The sequence below is a fragment of the Mustelus asterias genome, chromosome 7 (assembly GCF_964213995.1).
Source record: "Mustelus asterias chromosome 7, sMusAst1.hap1.1, whole genome shotgun sequence".
Taxonomy (NCBI): domain Eukaryota; kingdom Metazoa; phylum Chordata; class Chondrichthyes; order Carcharhiniformes; family Triakidae; genus Mustelus; species Mustelus asterias.
The window spans coordinates 102,312,059-102,330,710 of NC_135807.1; the positions used below are offsets into that span (position 1 = coordinate 102,312,059).

General features: G+C 40.6%; 1 protein-coding gene across 27 annotated transcripts in view; it reads left to right on the forward strand.

Moving 5' to 3' along the window:
* The window catches only part of LOC144495881 (cAMP-regulated phosphoprotein 21-like), a 751,410-nt gene that overhangs the window by 599,288 nt on the left and 133,470 nt on the right, over positions 1-18,652 (forward strand). For all 27 annotated transcript variants that reach the window (XM_078216592.1, XM_078216588.1, XM_078216598.1 and 24 more), the window contains 2 exons: positions 9,596-9,746; positions 16,780-16,858. In XM_078216592.1, coding sequence (XP_078072718.1) covers positions 9,596-9,746; positions 16,780-16,858 — 230 coding nt within the window. The remainder of the gene's footprint in view (positions 1-9,595; positions 9,747-16,779; positions 16,859-18,652) is intronic.

Here is an 18,652-nt window from a genome sequence, read left to right on the forward strand (position 1 = left end):
CAGCAACTGTTTTGAATGTCTCTTTCACTGATGCTCCAGCATTGTAGAGTAACAAAGTCCACCATTGCACACACTGTGCTAACATCGCCCTGTCGGAAGCTGACATCTACTGTCCACATAAGCACCAAACCCCTCCCATCACCCATTCAATATAGTGGCTTCGCTGTTGGGATCAAACAGATTTGCACCTCTAAGCCCAGAACATCTCAATTTACCAAACGTAATGTCCAAAGGTTCAGCAACCTAACCCAATATATTAATCCAATATATTTACTGTAATAAGTTTTTACGGATATAGCAACATGCCTTTACTAGAAGGGAAGGGTGCCACGTGATCCCGTCTCAGTTTCACTTTAGCCTCTGAGCAGAACACAGTGCACAGAGCTTCACTGCTGATGTCTTCAAGCATTCTACCTTTATATAAATATTCTCATGTGCCTAATCACTATAAACGAACCCGCAACGTGTTTACCCAATCCGTTATGAGGATTGATGCCTTTATATCATTATAAAAACATGCTATACTGCACAGTGGTAGTCAAACAGTGTGGCAGCAAGATTGAGACAGGTATGTCGTGGTGAACAGACTTAGATCATGCTACATGTCACGAGATCACCCTTGACATTTTGACCAGACCACAACAAAGCCGTAGTGTTGGAGAGTGTTGAAATCGCATCATAGTGACTGCGCAGGAAAACTTTGAAGACACAGTGCCCAAATATAGAGCTGGTAAGCAGACAGAGCCCTCATGGAGAGATTGCAGCATATAGCTTGTCAGTTGCATGAGTAGGACAGCATGTTGAAAGGACGAGCACTGGGTTAGCTCAGTTGTGAAAGGGTGTGGGCTGGATCATTAGAGAGGGAGAGTAAGAAAAAACCCAAAGTCATTATAAAAATTGGGCCAGAGAAGTTTGCGATTATAAAGGGTGATGGTGTGCAGAGGTTGTCTTGTGCTGGGATGGGTGAAAGCTTGATGGGCCAGTTTGTTTAACATGACTTTCCCCATCAAACTGTCTCCATTCCATTTACTTTTACTTCTCATCCCATAGTTTTTCCGATGTGAAAAAATGTGTATGGATTTTACACAGGTGAAAGGAGAAAAGTTTAAAGGGAATATTAGGGGGGGCTTCTTCACGCAGAGAGTGGTGGGAGTGTGGAATGAGCTGCCGGATAAAGTGGAAAATGCGGGGTCACTTTTAACATTTAAGAAAAACTTGGACGGGTTCATGGATGAGAGGGGTGTGGAGGGATATGGTCCAAGTGCAGGTCAGTGGGACTAGGTATAAAATGGTTCGGCACAGCCAAGAAGGGCCAAAAGGCCTGTTTCTGAGCTGTAATTTTCTATGGTTCTATGATTTCATGACTGTTTACATTGCTACACCACAAGCAATAAGCTAAAACTGGAAAGCAGTATTTATTTTTCTCTCTCCTTTCCAATATCACATTCTGTTTCGGCTCAGCTGTCTTCAGAATTCTGCAAGGCTACAGGATCAATTGAGAAATAGAGAAGGGGAATCTTCATTTGATAGAAGCGTCATCAGGAATACATCACCATTTATTGCTTCTGGGACCACAGGGGAACATTTGACTGACAACTCAGGAATTCATTAGTTTTGTCAATGATAAGGTTAGGTGGGTGGGAGAAAGGAGCAACAGGGAGAGTCATTAGCGCCAAAATAGTGATGTAAATGTTTTCATTTATGAAGTGTCTTTTATTAACTTGGGTTGTCCCAGATCATTTCACAGACAATTATTTTTAAATTATGGTCATTGCTTTTGTGTGGGCATTGCTGGCATGGTCAGCATTTGTTGCCCTAATTACCCTTAAACTGAGTGGCTTGCTAGGCCATTTCAGAGGGAAGTTAAGGGTCAGCCACATTGTTGTGGGTCTGACATTACATGTAGGCCAGGCCAGGTAAGGACGACAGATTTATTTCGCTAAAGGACATTGGTGAACCAGATGGGGTTTTAGAACAATCGATGATAGTTTCATGGGTTGCTCAGATTAGCTATTTTTGTAATTCCAGATTTATGAATTGAATTTAAATTCCACCAGATACCCATGGTGAGATTTGAACCTAGTCTCCAGAGCATTAGCCTGGGCCTCTGGATTACTGGTCCAGTGACATTACCACTACACCACGATCTCAGCAACGACAGGCAATTTGCACACAAGATCCGACAACCAACATTTATCCCATTTCTGTTTAAGAGACAAATGTTGAGTGGGACATTGCCTTGCTCATCTTTCACTTTCACCTTCGCCTGGACAGGTAGACAAGGCTTTGGTTTACGTCTCAAAGACGGAACTCTGAGAAGCAGCACTCTTTCAGCACTGCACTGAAATATCACCCTAAACTCAGTTCTTGAAGTGGGGTTTGAACTCGTGACTTCCTGACTTGGAGTTGAGAGTACTGGGAGCAAGCTAATATATTTAAGATGAGTGCTCATTATCTCAGAATTAAAAGTAACGGACAACATAGGAGATCAAAATGAATAGTATTATGACACAATATCAGAATAGGTGCATCTGATGAAAGAATGGCATTCAGAGACCCTATATAGAAGTTACTTATGTTGAATAGGTAATATTAAAGCAAATCCTAATCATTACAAGTCCATTGCATTTATTTTGCGAACGCATTTTATGATATTAAAATATTTTTAAATGAAGTAGAGCACTGTAGAAGGTTGGATTAAGTCAAAAAGACTGTGGATAATGATTTTGATTTTAAAATGTGACATGATTGGTAAGTAGAAAAAGACCATGGTTAGCCATTACTTAGCAAATGTAACTAACACACTCCACCCAATAACGCTCTGCTGTCATCACCCCATTAAAGGCATGTTGGAGCCCTTCTTAAAATCGCAAATTAAATTTGATGAGTAACCTAACAAAGCTAACCCAAGCTGGCAAATCCTTTACCCCTGATCTGGCTGCAGCCCACTGGTGACGATATGTGTCACCATATGCTGATTCCATCTCTATAATGGTCTCCAAGATACATGCAAGATCACTATCGGAACTGGCGTCGACGAGAATCAGATTAATTGAAGGGGACTCTTCATTAGTGCTGAACCTTTGCTCCTCCTTGGGCTGCTGTGGCTGGGCAGTGGCAATTCTTAGGTGTCTGAAAGCAATAAGTGAAAGGGGAAGGTTGGTTTCAGGGAAATGGGTGGGAATGGGAGCATGATCCATGGTCACATCATGTCAGATGACTGGATGAGGGAGATCTGGGAGTTGAAAAGGGAAAAAAGGCAGGAACATATTGTCATCTTCAATGTTCCTTGGGACACCACCTGACCAAGGCTCTGCCACTGTCAACCCCATGATTGCCTCTGCAGGGCTCGAGAGATGCAGGCATTCTTGTCCCCAGTCGGTTCTGCTCTGCCTCCTTAGATACATGCCACATTGCCTTTCAAGAGAGATGGCAGAATATCAATGACCTCTGTATTTGGATGATGTGTCTGCCATAACTATTTAGCGAGAGGTATGTGGAGGCAGTGAGAGGTGGGTGTAGGTTAGTAGCATTGATAAATTTGTCAGAGTGAGGTAGGATGACCTTACTAGGCATGAGTCTTGATCACCATACATTAGGTGCTGGGTGAGTGAGGGAATGTGGTGCATTGAGCAGCTGGAGAGTCTGGAAGAGCAGTATGTAGGAAATGTCATGTAAGGATGCATTCACTGATCTTCATTCACCCTGTGAGCTCATTATAATTCTATTCCACTGCGGCCAGATCCTCAGTTCCAGACACCATTGATCTCCCCGATCACCTGATCCCTGTTCCTTTTCAGGATGATTTTTAACCTCTTAACTCCCCACAGGGTATATTTTTCCCTGCTCATGTTCACCACTAATATCTCCAGTTTCACATCTATCACCCTGGACCAATCTCTATGCCCTGATGTTCACTTTTCCATCATTTAAATTCCTTCAGTGTTCTATGGGCGGCACGGTGGCACAGTGGTTAGCCCTGCTGCCTCACAGTGCCAGGGACCCGAGTTCAATTCCGGCCTCGGGTCACTGTCTGTGCAGAGTTTGTAAGTTCTCCCCATGTCTGCGTGGGTTTCCTCCGGGTGCTCTGGTTTCCTTCCACACTCCCAAGATGTGCAGGTTAGGTTGATTGGCTTTGCTAAATTGACCCTAGTGTCAGGGGGATTAGCGGGGTAAATATGTGGGGTTACGGGAATAGGGCCTGAGTGGGATTGTGGTCGGTGCAGACTCGATGGGCTGAATGGCCTCCTCCTGCACTGTAGGGATTCTATGATTCTATCCTTAAGAAGAGCAAGCTGTCTGCACCATATGACATCTTGTTACGATTTTGCCAAGAACAGAAACGTTTTGTAAAAACAGGAAGAAATCCAAAATCCTACTTATTTACTGAAATAACTATTTTTGCAATTGTCTTGATGAGTGCAACACCAAAAGCTTTGACAAAATGTCTCTTTTCAGCAATACTTAAGATTTGTACTGCCAATGGACTAATTAGTTATTGAGGAGTTTGACTATTTATGCTGTTAGTTTAATAAAATATATATCTCACCAGTGTCCATTTCGACTACTGCCCCAGTTTAGAGGGAGAATGAAACTTAAAACCCATTAATTACATACCTGCACTCTTGCTTAATGCCTCTGGGCCTCAGCTCTTGCATTCCACTGCCTCTGGCTCTCTCACTTGGACCATTCTGTTTTGGGAAAAGACCAGGACAGCACTTCCTCCCTCTCTCCATTGAATTCCCTTACTTAGAATATTTCTAGATTTAATCACTCGGTCATGCTGCTTTCAGTCTGCAGTTGCCATCTTCATGCTCCTTACTTCTTGCTCATATAGCCTTATGTTGTTTGAAATCATCTTGTTCACTTTTGCAGCCGACGTTGTTCACATTAAATTTTATGAATTAACCACAGAAGTTCACTTTTTTTTGCATTAGAAGTGATATGATATTTTTCAAGGATGTCCTTTAGTGTGATTGTTTTTCTCTCATTGTTCAAATAATTATGGGTATTGCTACCAGGAACCAGATTTTGTGGTCCCATTTTGGGATCACATGAGGTTGGAATCAGAAATAAATGGCCAATGTGCAGTGAAGTCGGAACCCTTGCCTCCATTACTGTCTCCGGCTATTTTCAGCTGAGTAGGAAAGGGCGTGGTTTGGAAACCCCACTCGCTGCTGTTTGCAAGTTGTCAGGCCCATTATAAGGGTGGGCATATCAGAAACTCTGCCATCGAGGTTGCCATGTTTTGGAAGTCTTCTGAACCATGGATTGGAAGTAAGAAGAGTGTAAAAAGTGGATAAAAGTGGTAGTGCTTCCTTTAAAGTTCAACATGAACTATTGTAACCAGGGTTAGGTCTATGTATGCAAGTGAGTGGTAACAGTAGTATGACTGGAAAAGTAAGTGGCCATTAGATAATCTGTTTGTCGGTTGTTACTTCAGACAATCAAGTGAAGTATCAAGTGAAGAACAGCATTGTAAAAGTTGAAAGCTCTTCAGATCCAGTTAAACGGATTATCCACTGGATGAAGTATTATTTGGCATTGTGTAATATTGAAACTCTAGCCCAGTGTAAACACAATAGCTAGTTATTAAAACGCTACACATGGTGTCCTTTATTTTTTACAGAAGAGCTTGGCCATCTGTTTGGCTGCTTGAGAGCTATGACAGATATAGAAACTATTGTCTTCCTTCAAAGGCACTAATGGATTCTGCCCTGCAGGGATTGTTTATACAGTTGTCCATGGGAATGTGAGCTTGATGGCTTTGCTGCCTTCAAAAATATTAATGGATTCTACACAACAGGATTTGTTTACACAACTGACTGGAGGAATGTGAGTTTGATGGCTTTAACAGATCTGTGAGCTTCTGAAGGGCTAAATGGTTTTAAATGCATATTCAAGTTATGTTTATTTATTTTGACAAGTGTATGAGCTTTGAAAGAAGATTTTTTAAATACCTATTCGAGTCATGCTTCTTTAGTTTGAAGGATTTATGAGATTCTGAAGAGGATATTGGGGTTTCAAATGGCTATTCAAGTGATGTTTGTTTTGCTTTGAGAGTTATGAGTTTTCCAAAGGAGGTAATGATATTTGAGTGCCTTCAAGTAATCTTTGTTTATTTTGACAGATTAGTGTGATTTTCACAGACTTACATATGTTATTACAGGGCATGTCGGCTCTGTTTATACGGTGGATACTGGGTGAGTGGGTAAGGGGGGTGAGGGGTGAAGAGGCTATAAAATGGGTAGGGAAGATGGTGTGTTAGGTGATAAGGGGTATTGAGGGTGAGAGAGCAAGGTGGTTGAAGAAGGGTCAGGGGATGAAGGAGGCCGGGGTATGAAGGAAATAGGCAGGTTAAAAGGGTGAGGGGCCTTTGCACTGATCTGAAGAACTGGGCCAACATTTCTGTGCACAGAGGCAGGCCTTTGAACCTGGCTGTCTCAGCATCAGCCTGGCTCCATCTCCCAACTTCAGGCCTTCACGCCTTCCAGGATATGAAAATCAAGCCTGCAAGCATTGTTAGGACAGAGATGGCATCACGACGTCGGGAAAATCACCTACTCCCAATTTCTGCCTCCATGATGAAATTCCAGACAGAGGTGTTTATTTTCTTTGCAGTAACCAGCAAACATTTATGCCTATTCTTCATATTCATCACTTGTTTTCCAGGTAAGTATCTTCAGTTTGTGCATGACAATCTTGACCTCCATTATGTTTGGATGTCTGTAAGCAACAAACTAATTATTTTAAGCTCAAATGAAATGAACTGATTGGTGGCAGCGAGTAATGTACACATCAGATCACGCTGTCAGGTTTCAAATGTGGGACCAATTGCAATGATGCACATGTAGTAGCTTAAACATTACCACCAATCATGACCATTTGGCGAAAATATTGATGACAAATCAATTTCATTTTGATGCAATGTCAGAAATGAACTTAATATTTAAGATTTTTATTTATATGGAAACCCTTAGAAAATTTGGGGCTAATTTGAACTCTTGACAATATCGGATTGGCCATCAGTTCCATAGCTCTCCTGGTTTTTGTTCTTGTTGATGTTGTGAAAAGAAAAATTGGGGAAAGTATGTAATGAATGAGTAATCTAATGTTACCCATCCCAAAGCTCAAAATACCCTCTGCTTCATTCTGCAAAAGCTTTTGTTGATTTGAATATTTTGTTGAATGATAGCTTAAAAACATTGGGCAGTGGGACAATAACTCACACAGTTGAGATTTTGTATTAGCATTCTCAATGAATTTTGTAATGCTAACTTTTGAGCTTTTGATACATAATGCAACCAGTTTGTCACTTTAAGTTCTTTATTATATTTGAAATATCAGGTGTATTGTTATTACTTCCTTTAATTTTGTCTAACACGATAATATTAATCAGAAATATAAAAAAATTACTTGTATTCGGAGCATTATTTTAGTTTGCACTTGTTAATCTTAAGCTTCTATGAGAGGCAAGAAATGGATTTATCTGCACTGCAGATTTCCTACATTTAAACAGTGCTGCATCTGACTCTAAATGATGTTTCTAGATATGCTGTGGGGTGGAAGGATCTGTGTCAGTTCACATTTCCTTAAGGAAAATGTTTGGATAAGGGATGCATTGAAAGTCTAGTACGTTAGAGGTTTTAACATTTAACATGTCTCAGAATTATAACTGTTCACAGGCATTGAAATTTTTTAAAGTGAAGTTTGAAGCCATTATGAACGTACTTTTCAAAAGTGATGTGATCTGATTTAATTAATTGTTATGCACCGAGTCAGTCAAAACTGCAATGTACTATTAGCATAATGAAATTGTGCAAAATGAGTTCGTATTGTACAATTATTTTCTGTTATACTTCAAACTTGCTCTCCATTGCGACGCAATCAAGAAGCTGTAATTCTTTGCACTTTCAACTCACTTTCATACTGTACTGTTTTATCAAACATGCTGCAAAGCTTTAAGGGAGGAGGCTGCCTAACAAAAGGAAGGATTGCTTATGATGTCGCTACTTTTCTCTGGAAGAATTTCTTCACCTCAGTCCTCAAAAGGAGGAAATAGTAACACTGAAACAATTGCAGGCTGAGGCTTTAGCCCCAGTTCAGAAGCATTCCAGCTTTATGGAGAGAACTTTGGATAATTAAAAATATTGAACAAAAAGGCGACAATGCATCCTATAATTCATATACTTTTCAGAGTGGAATTATGATGCTAAATATTCTGTTTTAGTACCCGCAGACCTTTAACTATTCTATAATGCATGTACTTTCCAGATGTCGGTATCACATCAAATGTAAGCATTTGAGGACATAAGCGTAAGACTGCCATGGGCTGAACATTGTTTCTGAAATCTATATGGACCAAGGATTCTGGAGCAAGAAGTCAAGCAATCTTAATTGAGAAAACTGTGTTGGGGACAGGAGAAGGGACAGGAGGGACGAAATACTACATTCTAGTTCTGTTATTTTTAAGAAGCTGGATACATTGACCTGATGGTGTGCGTGTTTATTCACTGTTCAAGGACTGGACGATTTAAATTAAAACCGAAACTGTGCTGGCCTTTGTACCTGGGCAAATCGCCAGTCTTGTTGCCAAAGTTTAGGTGGATTGAGGTGCTTGGTTAAAGGAAGAGGAGAGGAGGACTTAACTGTGGATCACAATATCTGCTAGCAGCAGAGCCAGGAATGATTTTGAAGGAATCAAAGCCACCCAACCCTCCTGGGGGAGGGTGGGGGAAGGGGTGGAAACAAAGGGGGAAACATTTTTGTTTCAAAACTGAAGAACAAGACTGAAAATCATCATGTGCATGACATTATTTTGGTCAATTGCAGCTTGCTACAATCAGCTTTTAACCACAGGACATATTTCATTGAACTGTAGAGCTAATGTTTTCAACAATGCAGAGACCATACTCACCATATTACAAGGTTAACATTTGTAACAATGAGGATTATTGGTTCCATGTCCATTAAGATCTCCATTATATCAATATTAAATCTGCAATTGTTTGGATTATTGTACGTTCAAAATATATTGAAGGAACTTTGTGCTTACTTTCTGATATCAGTGTTTTGAGATGAAATGTGCTTTGTTGTTCCAAAGACCAAGTATTTGAGAATATTTTGCTAGCTTTTATTGTGAATATTTGTACAACTTTTGTGATTTTTGACTTGGATATGAATTGATAACGTGGAATAATTGTCTTTGTACTGGCCATCAATCTCAGTTTATATAAAACTAAAGGAGTATGCTGTCTATACTGCTGCCATTCATTCCCATTTCTGTTGGTGAAATGATGTAATTTGGGTATTGTAAATGACAGATCCTGCAAATTGCAAGTGTTATGATCAAATCACTTGTTTCCATGAAAGCCAATCTTGTGTTATAAAAAATTATTTCAAATTGTGGACATTTGTTATGGTTATTTTTAGCTGAGGAATGCTGTTCATTTCAAACTGTGTTTAATGATCATTCTATAGAAGGTGATAAAGTGGACAACCTATAGATTAACGATTAATTGCAAGTGATAGCAACATAACCAGCCATTTTACAGATAAAAGGAATTATTATTTCTTAGTAATTTTTGTGTTGCAGGATTCAATTCAGCTGCAGCTCACCAGCTCGCCAAGTTTTCAAGATGATGATAAAACTAATAAAGAGGAATTGGAGAAAGAAAAGGACAAGGATAAAAACAGAGAGAAAGAGAAAACTAGTGAAAAACCTAAAATAAGAATGTTGTCGAAAGGTATGCATTTGCAATCAACCCCCTTTCATTACTCAAAGAGAAATAGTAGTGCAATACCTACCCTTACCTACTTGTCAATCTGTGATGAGCAACATTACTTAAAATGGTTCTATTCAAGGCATGGTTAAGACTGATCTTATGGCAGTTGTGATAGTCTATCAAAGCTGATTTTAAGGAAGTTTGATGCACTTTATTTGCCAATTCATATGAAACCTGCATTATCCAACGATGGTGAATTTTTAAAAAAATCATTGTTATGTGCAAAATGCTTTTGTTAGTCTTTAGCTATAGCTCCTGGGAATATGTACCTTAACCTACATGAATCAATTCACATGTCCTGATGCAAAGCCAATGATATACTTTACAAGAAACTATGCTGAGATTGCTATGTTTCACTGGAGTCGACTATTCCATAAATTCATACCAGCATATTCATCATGTTTACAACTTTAAACTGCAGTGCAATTCTATATTTTCACATTTCAAACCATTATATTTGTATTTGGAATATAAAAGGAAGCACTTCAAAGGATTAATTTATCCATAAGTTACATTCTAGGTAATCAAAATGTTTAATATCACGGCTAATGACAACTTTTTCACTTCAAACTTGAATAAAATAAACAAATCTTAACTTCACATTTATTTTGTTGCACTTAGTTTACTTAACTTGACAATGGCTATAGAAGAATGAAGAAAAGTATATTCAGTCATCTTACAATAGTAGACAATTGCAAAACAGCAAGGAAGCAGATGCCCCGCCCCTAAACAAAGTCACCATGGAACCGACCCCCTCCACCCCAGCGCACCCTGCAGCCAAGCACGCTGTGGGCAGGCTGAATTGGGGCAGTGTGAGACTTCCACCCCTCATTGGAGAGGAAGTCATGTCCTCGAGAGCTTCTGGTCAATTGTACAGCGATTCCAGCAGCACCAGGAGTGCATGGATGGGTGGGTCTGCAACCAGAAACAAGAAGTAGATGCATGGATCCTGGAGCCAGGTATGTTCAAGGTCTTGAGCAGGGAGAGTTTGGGCAATTAATGGAAGGCGGTCCCCTGCTGCACAAAGGGTCCTCCCCAAACATGGCACTCCTCCCTCCCCTCCTTTTGAAAAAAAGCTTTTAAAGAGTGGCCTGCCCACTCCCACCTGACTGTCCATTTGGGCTGTATTATTGGGGCAAATTGGCTTGTTATCAATCTCAATTGATCCCTGATTATGCATTTAAATATGGCAGGTGGAATACCAATTCCACCCACCAGCAGTGGAGTGTGAGATAGGGGAGTGAGTGGAGTGGGCACGAGCCCTATTTGCCCTCCTGCCAAAAACACACCCCATATGGACACATGAAGTACAGCTCTCCGTCTTGTATAATATGAGAACAATGTTTAAATCACAAAACTTCTTTAAAACAATAGTTGCTGTAGCATATCATGAAATTGATTGTGGAACTCATAAATGTAATCCCAAAGAGAGATTACGTAACCATTGGTTATTATAAAAGAAACTTCAAGAAACTACACAGAAGAAATCTGTCACCAATGAAAGATACAGTAGAACAAAACAGAACAAGATTATGATCAGAGACACAACAGATCCACTCTTCAATTTTCTTGCCCTATCTAAGCACTTAGAGAAAATGGCAGGTCTTACTGCAGCTGTACAGAATCTTAGTTAGGCCTCATTTCGAATATTGTGTACAATTCTGGTCACCACATTACCTGAAGGATGCGATGCTTTGGAGAAGGTAGAGAAGAGGTTTACCAGGATGTTGCCTGGTCTGGAGGGTATTAGCTATGAGGAGAGATTGGATAAACTCGGTTTGTTCTCACTGGAACGACAGAGGTTGAGGGGTGACCTGATGGAGGTTTAAAAGATTATGAGTGGCATGGACAGAGTGGATAGTCAGACACTCTTTCCCAGGGTAGAAAAGTCAAGTACTAGGGGACGTCGGTTTAAAGTGCATGGGGAAAAGTTTAGAGGAGATGTGCGAGGCAAGTTTTTTACACAGAGGATGGTGAATGTCTGGAACATGTTGCCACAGGAGGTGGAGGGAGCAGGTACGATAGCGGCATTTAAGGGGCATCTGGACGAATACATGAATAGGATGGGAATGGAAGGATACGAACTCTGTAAGTGCATACGATTTTAGTTTAGGTAGGCATCATGATTGGCGCAGGCTTGGAGGGCTGAAGGGCCTGTTCCTGTACTGTACCTTTCTTTATTCTTTCTTTATATCACAGCCAGCAGGGGGCTTAATCACTCAGTCAGCTTATAATCTGCACAATTTGTAGGTAAATGCCCAATATCCTGGCAGCAACCGTGATGCCTTGTTCTGCCCCAGACTGCTGTCCCATCAACATTTGAGCAACCATGAGAAACGAGAGTGTCTGCTGAGTGACAAGGAATATGCACTGAGCACTCCGGTGTAGCTGGGTTATCACTTGTGATCATGACTGAGCTCTTAAAATTAGAGCTCATTAGAATAAAGAACCAAATATGGTTTTGAAGGTCAGACAGTTAAACTGTACTAAGTTGTCCAGATGCTTAATTATTTCATGTGATGTTCCAGATCAGAATATTATTTGTTCTCAATCCTTTGTCATGATTAAGTGCCAGAACAGTTCAGAGTTATACAATCATAGAGTCATAGAGGTTTACAGCATGGAAACAGGCCCTTCGGCCCAACTTGTCCATGCCACCCTTTTTTTGTAAAACCCCTAAACTAATCCCAATTGCCCGCATTTGGCCTATATCCCTCTATACCCATCGTACCCATGTAACTATCTAAATGCTTTTTAAAAGATAAAATTGTACCCGCCTCTACTACTACCTCTGGCAGCTTGTTCCAGACACTCACCACCCTCTGTGTGAAAAAATTGCCCCTCTGGACACTTTTGTATCTCTCCCCTCTCACTTTAAACCTATGCCCTCTAGTTTTAGACTGCCCTACCTTTGGGAAAAGATATTGACTATCTACCTTGTCTATGCCCCTCATTATTTTATAGACCTCTATAAGGTCACCCCTCAGCCTCCTACGCTCCAAAGAAAAAAGTCCCAGTCTATTCAGCCTCTCCTTATAACTCAATCCATCAAGTCCCAGTAGCATCCTAGTAAATCTTTTCTGCTCTCTTTCTAGTTTAACAATATCTTTTCTATAATAGGGTGACGAGAATTGCACACAGTATTCCAAGTGTGGCCTTACCAATGTCTTGTACAATTTTAACAAGACGTCCCAACTCCTGTATTCAATGTTCTGACCGATGAAAGCAAGCATGCCGAATGCCTTCTTCACCACTCTGTCCATCTGTGACTCCACTTTCAAGGAGCAATGAACATGGCGGCATGGTAGCACAGTGGTTAGCACTGCTGCTTCACAGCTCCAGGGTCCCGGGTTCGATTCCCGGCTCGGGTCACTGTCTGTGTGGAGTTTGCACATTCTCCTCGTGTCTGCGTGGGTTTCCTCCGGGTGCTCCGGTTTCCTCCCACAGTCCAAAGATGTGCGGGTTAGGTTGATTGGCCAGGTTAAAAAAATTGCCCCTTAGAGTCCTGGGATGTGTAGGTTAGAGGGATTAGCGGGTAAATATGTGGGGGTAGGGCCTGGGTGGGATTGTGGTCGGTGCAGACTCGATGGGCCGAATGGCCTCCTTCTGCACTGTAGGGTTTCTATGATTTTCTATGATTTTCTATGTACCCCTAGATCTCTTTGTTCTGTAACTCTCCCCAATGCCCTACCATTAACTGAGTAAGTCCTGCCCTGGTTCAATCTACCAAAATGCATCACCTCGCATTTGTCTTATTTGATATTGGTAGCATCACCAGTTGGGATTTATGTGGAATAGCCACTGGGGAAATAGAGGCTAATGGTAAGTTAAGAATTTATTTTATCATGAAAGACTGATTATGTTCACACTCACAGATATAATACTGAAGCTTCCTCCATGTACTTCTTTTCTTTAATTTCTTGAGCAATCTGACTGTTATTTTCGGTAGAATTTGCTAGAACAAGACACCTCCTCGTTAATGACTATTGCAAATACCATAAACCTTTCTGAATTCAATTTTTAAAAATACATGTATGGTATTGATAACCAATGGGGAAAACCTTACTAGTCCATACCTTTGCTATCCATAGAGATAGGTTTGCTTCGATACTTCAAAAACATTATGGGTGGCACAGTGGCCCAAAACTGCTCACAGTACTCCAAATGGGGTCTGACCAGAACCTCATACAGCCTCACAAGTACATCCCTGCTCTTGTATTCTAGCCCTCTCAACATGAATGACCTTCACTGCCTTGATGCTCAAGGGCGGCAGCAGATGGGAACACTACTGGCCTACAAGCTTCCCTCCAAGCCACACGCCATCCTGAAATTTAAGGTGTTCAGCTGCTTTGTCCTGGATAACATTGAGCTTCTTGCATGTTGGAGCTGCACTCATCCAGGCAAGTGAAAAGAATCCCATAAGCCTCCCTTAAAAACCAAAGCAAGCACATATTTAATGCCATCACAGTAAAATATTGAGTGGAATTCTCCCATCTTGCCCCTGCCTGCCCCACTGCACTTGAGGACAGAGAATTTGGTGTTCCAGCCAAAGTTCCATCCACTTTCAGCGGCACTGGAGAATCCCAGCTGCAAACAAGGATTGAGGTTTCCGGCCATTATATCTGAACATACATAAAAAGCTTGTTTTTATATAGTAAACTCCCAATGCATTCACAAAGGAGAAGTATTAATGAGAAGGGATAGGGGAGGTGACCAAAAGCAGTGAAAGCAACTGTTTTTGAAGAAGCTTTTGCTTCTACAATGGAAATTGAAAATTTGAGGAAGTTTCAGTATATAGCAAAGCAGTTGAAGGTTACAACACTGAGGGAGGAGTGAGTGCAGAGAACTGTAGACTTTGAGAGTAGGGGCACAGGCTGTGGGGGCTGAGAAGTGGCAGTACTCTGAGTGTTTCATGTGATGCTGCTTTGCTTTGCAGACTCATTGCATTAAACCAATGCTTATTTATTAGCTTGCTACTGTGTTACGTTAACATCAGTGCCTGAGCAGAAGCTAAACTAAGTGTACTTGCTGAATATTTATAGTGCTCTGCAAAATCTATTGTAGAGACACCTAATGAGAAAGAGTAATCAATGTTTTTGATTTTGAGCTTTTGCCTGCTTTTTTAGAAATGCTTGTGATCATAAATACTGCTAAATATAATATGCTGAGTGCTGGTAGTGTTAGAATGTTGTTTTTGCTGTACACTAGCATCTGTCTCTTCTATTCTTTGTGGCGGAATTTATGAATTAATGTGCTACACAGAGATTCACACAGCATGAGTGAATATCAAGAATTCTGATATTGAAGTCAGCATTGAAGTCAGATAAAAAGTCATGCAGGTTGCGTGCGCTGCTTTTAGCACCTAAATTGTTGATATGAACTTTGTTCATGCAAAGTTCTGTTACCACAGTTCTGTTACCACAGTGTCTGAACACCTAAGATCAGTGATGGAATTGAACTCTCATTTCTTGTAATCTCTCTGCTCCTGGTGTTTTTTAGAAGAGGTAAATATACTGTGTAATATTTTAATCTGAACTATTGTAGGATTTACAACTTGTAGATTTTATAAACTTTTCTAAATCGATGCATTTAAAGTAATTATTAAATACCGGAAGTGCTTGACATTGACTTGATGTAATGCCTCAATATTTTAAACATCTTCTTGTTACACTCCCTTTTATATAAGCATTATCTTCCATCCCATATCTTGAGCCCCACAAGATTCTCGGCAAAGGGCATACTTTAGTTTATAAATATGAAATCAGCAGTCAAGAACTGGGTGGTTGTGGCCCAAGTGAATCTTGCTCTCACTAATATTTCTGTTGCCTTACTGACTGCAGAGAAGCACCAAGTCCCTGCTCAGTATCTCCCTTGAACAATATGGACAGCATCAGCCACTTGGCATGCGGAGAATTGGGGGGGGTAAACCCATTTTATGTAATTTCATGAAATTCCCACAATGTCTACAATGAATAACTCAGTCAAACAGCTTTAGAGAGATGATTCATCTTCTAATATTGTGACTTAAATTTCCAAAACCCAAACGTTTTGTGGATTATTGAAGTGCTTATTAAGTTTCTTTGGAGAAGGAGAGCCCAGTGCACTTCATGCTAGCTTAATGAAATCCATCAAGGCAATTCTTATAATGTAAAGGAACATATAGGAGAGCTTATTAACTGAATTTGCCAGGATAATGACAAGTCTTATTAAACCTCAATATTGAAAATAATCTTGTGTACATTTATGAGCACAGCGCTAGGATTATCTTGTGTTAATTAGCACTCCCTTCAGAATCAGGAAATATAGTAGCAAGCAAAATTAATTCTCAACATGGAGATGTTGGGCCAGAAATTACTGGAAGAATAATGGTGCGTTCACAGCATACATTACTATCAGTGCATTAAAAAAAATATTTTTGGCAAGGAAAAGATACACCACGAGTTGCAAATTGCCACAAATTGTTGGATGATTTTCAGCACTCAGCTGTAGGCCTTGCAAGAATGGGTGCTTGCTTTCAGCCTCTTCATTGATATTCATTGAGTGGCCAAAAATGGCTGCATTTGCTGGTAAATACAGATGAATTTCACTGCGTCTACTTAAGGCTGGTGATAAAGACCCTGCCTATGGGTGAGGTGTACTTCAGCAATCTCTGGGTCATTGTGACTTCCATGGGATTTGCACATAAGTGTGCTGCTCCATTTAGATAATAGCTAGTGATTCATGGCCTTTGCTTCCCTTTAATTTGGCAACCATACCAATCTGAATCGCTTGGGATGTTTTTGAGTAAATTGGTTCAGATATTATGCAGATTAATACGTGCTGCTTTAGGATCTAGTCTGAGTTAAAATCTTTCACCTCTGTTGGCCAATTTAGGTATCAGCTGCAAAGGTCACCATCAACGGTCCACATCAAGCTAATGTCTACTTTATAAATTGGAAGCTTAAATTAAAAATATAATGAACGCTTTTGTTGAAAATGTGTTATTTTGTTGCAGATTGCAGCCAAGAGTATACAGACTCCACAGGGATAGACTTGCATGAATTTCTTATTAATACATTAAAGAATAATCCCAGGTTAGTACCTCAATCTTTAAAGGGATAACTGTATCAGTAACCATTTGTTTTACAGATTTTTTTGAGTATTCTATATCCTAAAGCCCTGTAATATCAAACTGTATTACATTCACTAAAATGTCAGATGAAATATCAGGTTTAACGTACACTTGAATATGTGGAATAGCGGTGGTAATTTTAAGCCCCCTCCTCCCCAAAAAAAGAGGTGGGTGTTATTTGGATGTGATGTCAAAATGTTAAAAATCTCAAATAGGAACTCAGCCATCTAGAAGCCACCCACTGCAATGTTCAAGAAGATGAACAGGGGCTGGGAAATCAGCCAGTCAGTCATGAAGGTTGAATGGTTTCCAGCATTTCCAGCATTTTTACAGGATTTCTATTGTCAACCCATGTTGTTCATATTTCACATGCTCGGAAAATCTGGTAAAAGGAGGTGTCAATCGTCAAATCAGCAGGTAAATTCCTTTTCAGCATTTCCTGTGGACCACAATGAGTAGGAGTGTTTACCCTAGTTTGACAATCTAACCCTCAAAGCAACAAAGGTCCACCTCCATTATCTTCTCTCAACAAATCTTATTACTCGCCTCAACCATCTTCCACTGATCTTCTGCAATTCCCTGATCCTCAATCTTCCCCAGTTTTCCACAGTGATCCCAGATTCTCATGCCAACCCACCCAATCTCTAATTATCACACACCTCCAATCTTCCAACTCCTGCAACCACACAGTACCCACCATTCTGAGCTGGGGATATTTCTGCTCCCAACAATCACACCATTTACTTGATCCTCAGCAGTAGCCTTTCTTTGAAGAACTTCCGAGCCTGGCAGGGTGCAAGGCTACCAATCAGGCGAGCTACTGGATGTGAACCCTGTGTTTGCATTCTTTGGAGTTTAAATTCCACAGCAGTCAGGGAAACCTGCACTTCCGGGTTTCCCAATCATAACTCCTCCAGGAAGTCTTATCCCCACATACGGGACCAACGCGTGTTTAGTGCTGAAAACAGGAACACAAAATCTTGTTTAATTTTTAGCTGCCAAAGATTGCCATTTCCAATCAGTAGTTTTCAAGGGCTGACTCTCTGGCCTCCCAGCCGTGTGTTTCCCGCCAGCGGGAGGTGGTTGTTTGCCACCTGCAGGATTCTCTGGTCTCGCCACTGTCAATGGGAATTTCCATTGATGTCACCCCACGCCGGCGGGAAACCTGCAGGTGGGGGTGCGCTGTTGGTGGGACAGGAGAATTCCACTGGCGTGAACAGCCAGAGAATTCTGACCCATGGCTTATTATTAATTCTGATACTGTGAGTTAAGTAACTTTACATGCTTGTGACATCAGTGATAACATTTGCATGCTTCCAGTGTAATTTAAATATACGTACAATTATGATCTCTTACACCCTGCCTCTGGGAAGAAATAACTGCACCATTAGAAAAGATTGACTTAAAAGAACCACGATCATCATCAGTGACTTTATTGCTGCCTGAATGTAGCCCATCTGAAAGAAGTAAGGCTCTTTCCTAATGAGGGCTGTCAGTGCATTTCAAAACAATTGAGATATGATCATTTTAGGCAGCTCTATACTTAAAACTCCAAGGTGTCATTAAATCGTCACATTTTGATGCATGTTTTCTCTTTGACTGCCATTCAAAAGATGCATCTCTTTGTGTGCATTTGTTGATGTGTGTTGTACATCACCCTCAAATGATTAAACTGGCATGGCTTTGGAGAGAGTCCAAGGGAGACAGACTTGAATGTCTGTGGTTAACAACTGCCTTAGTATTCACTGCCTGATCT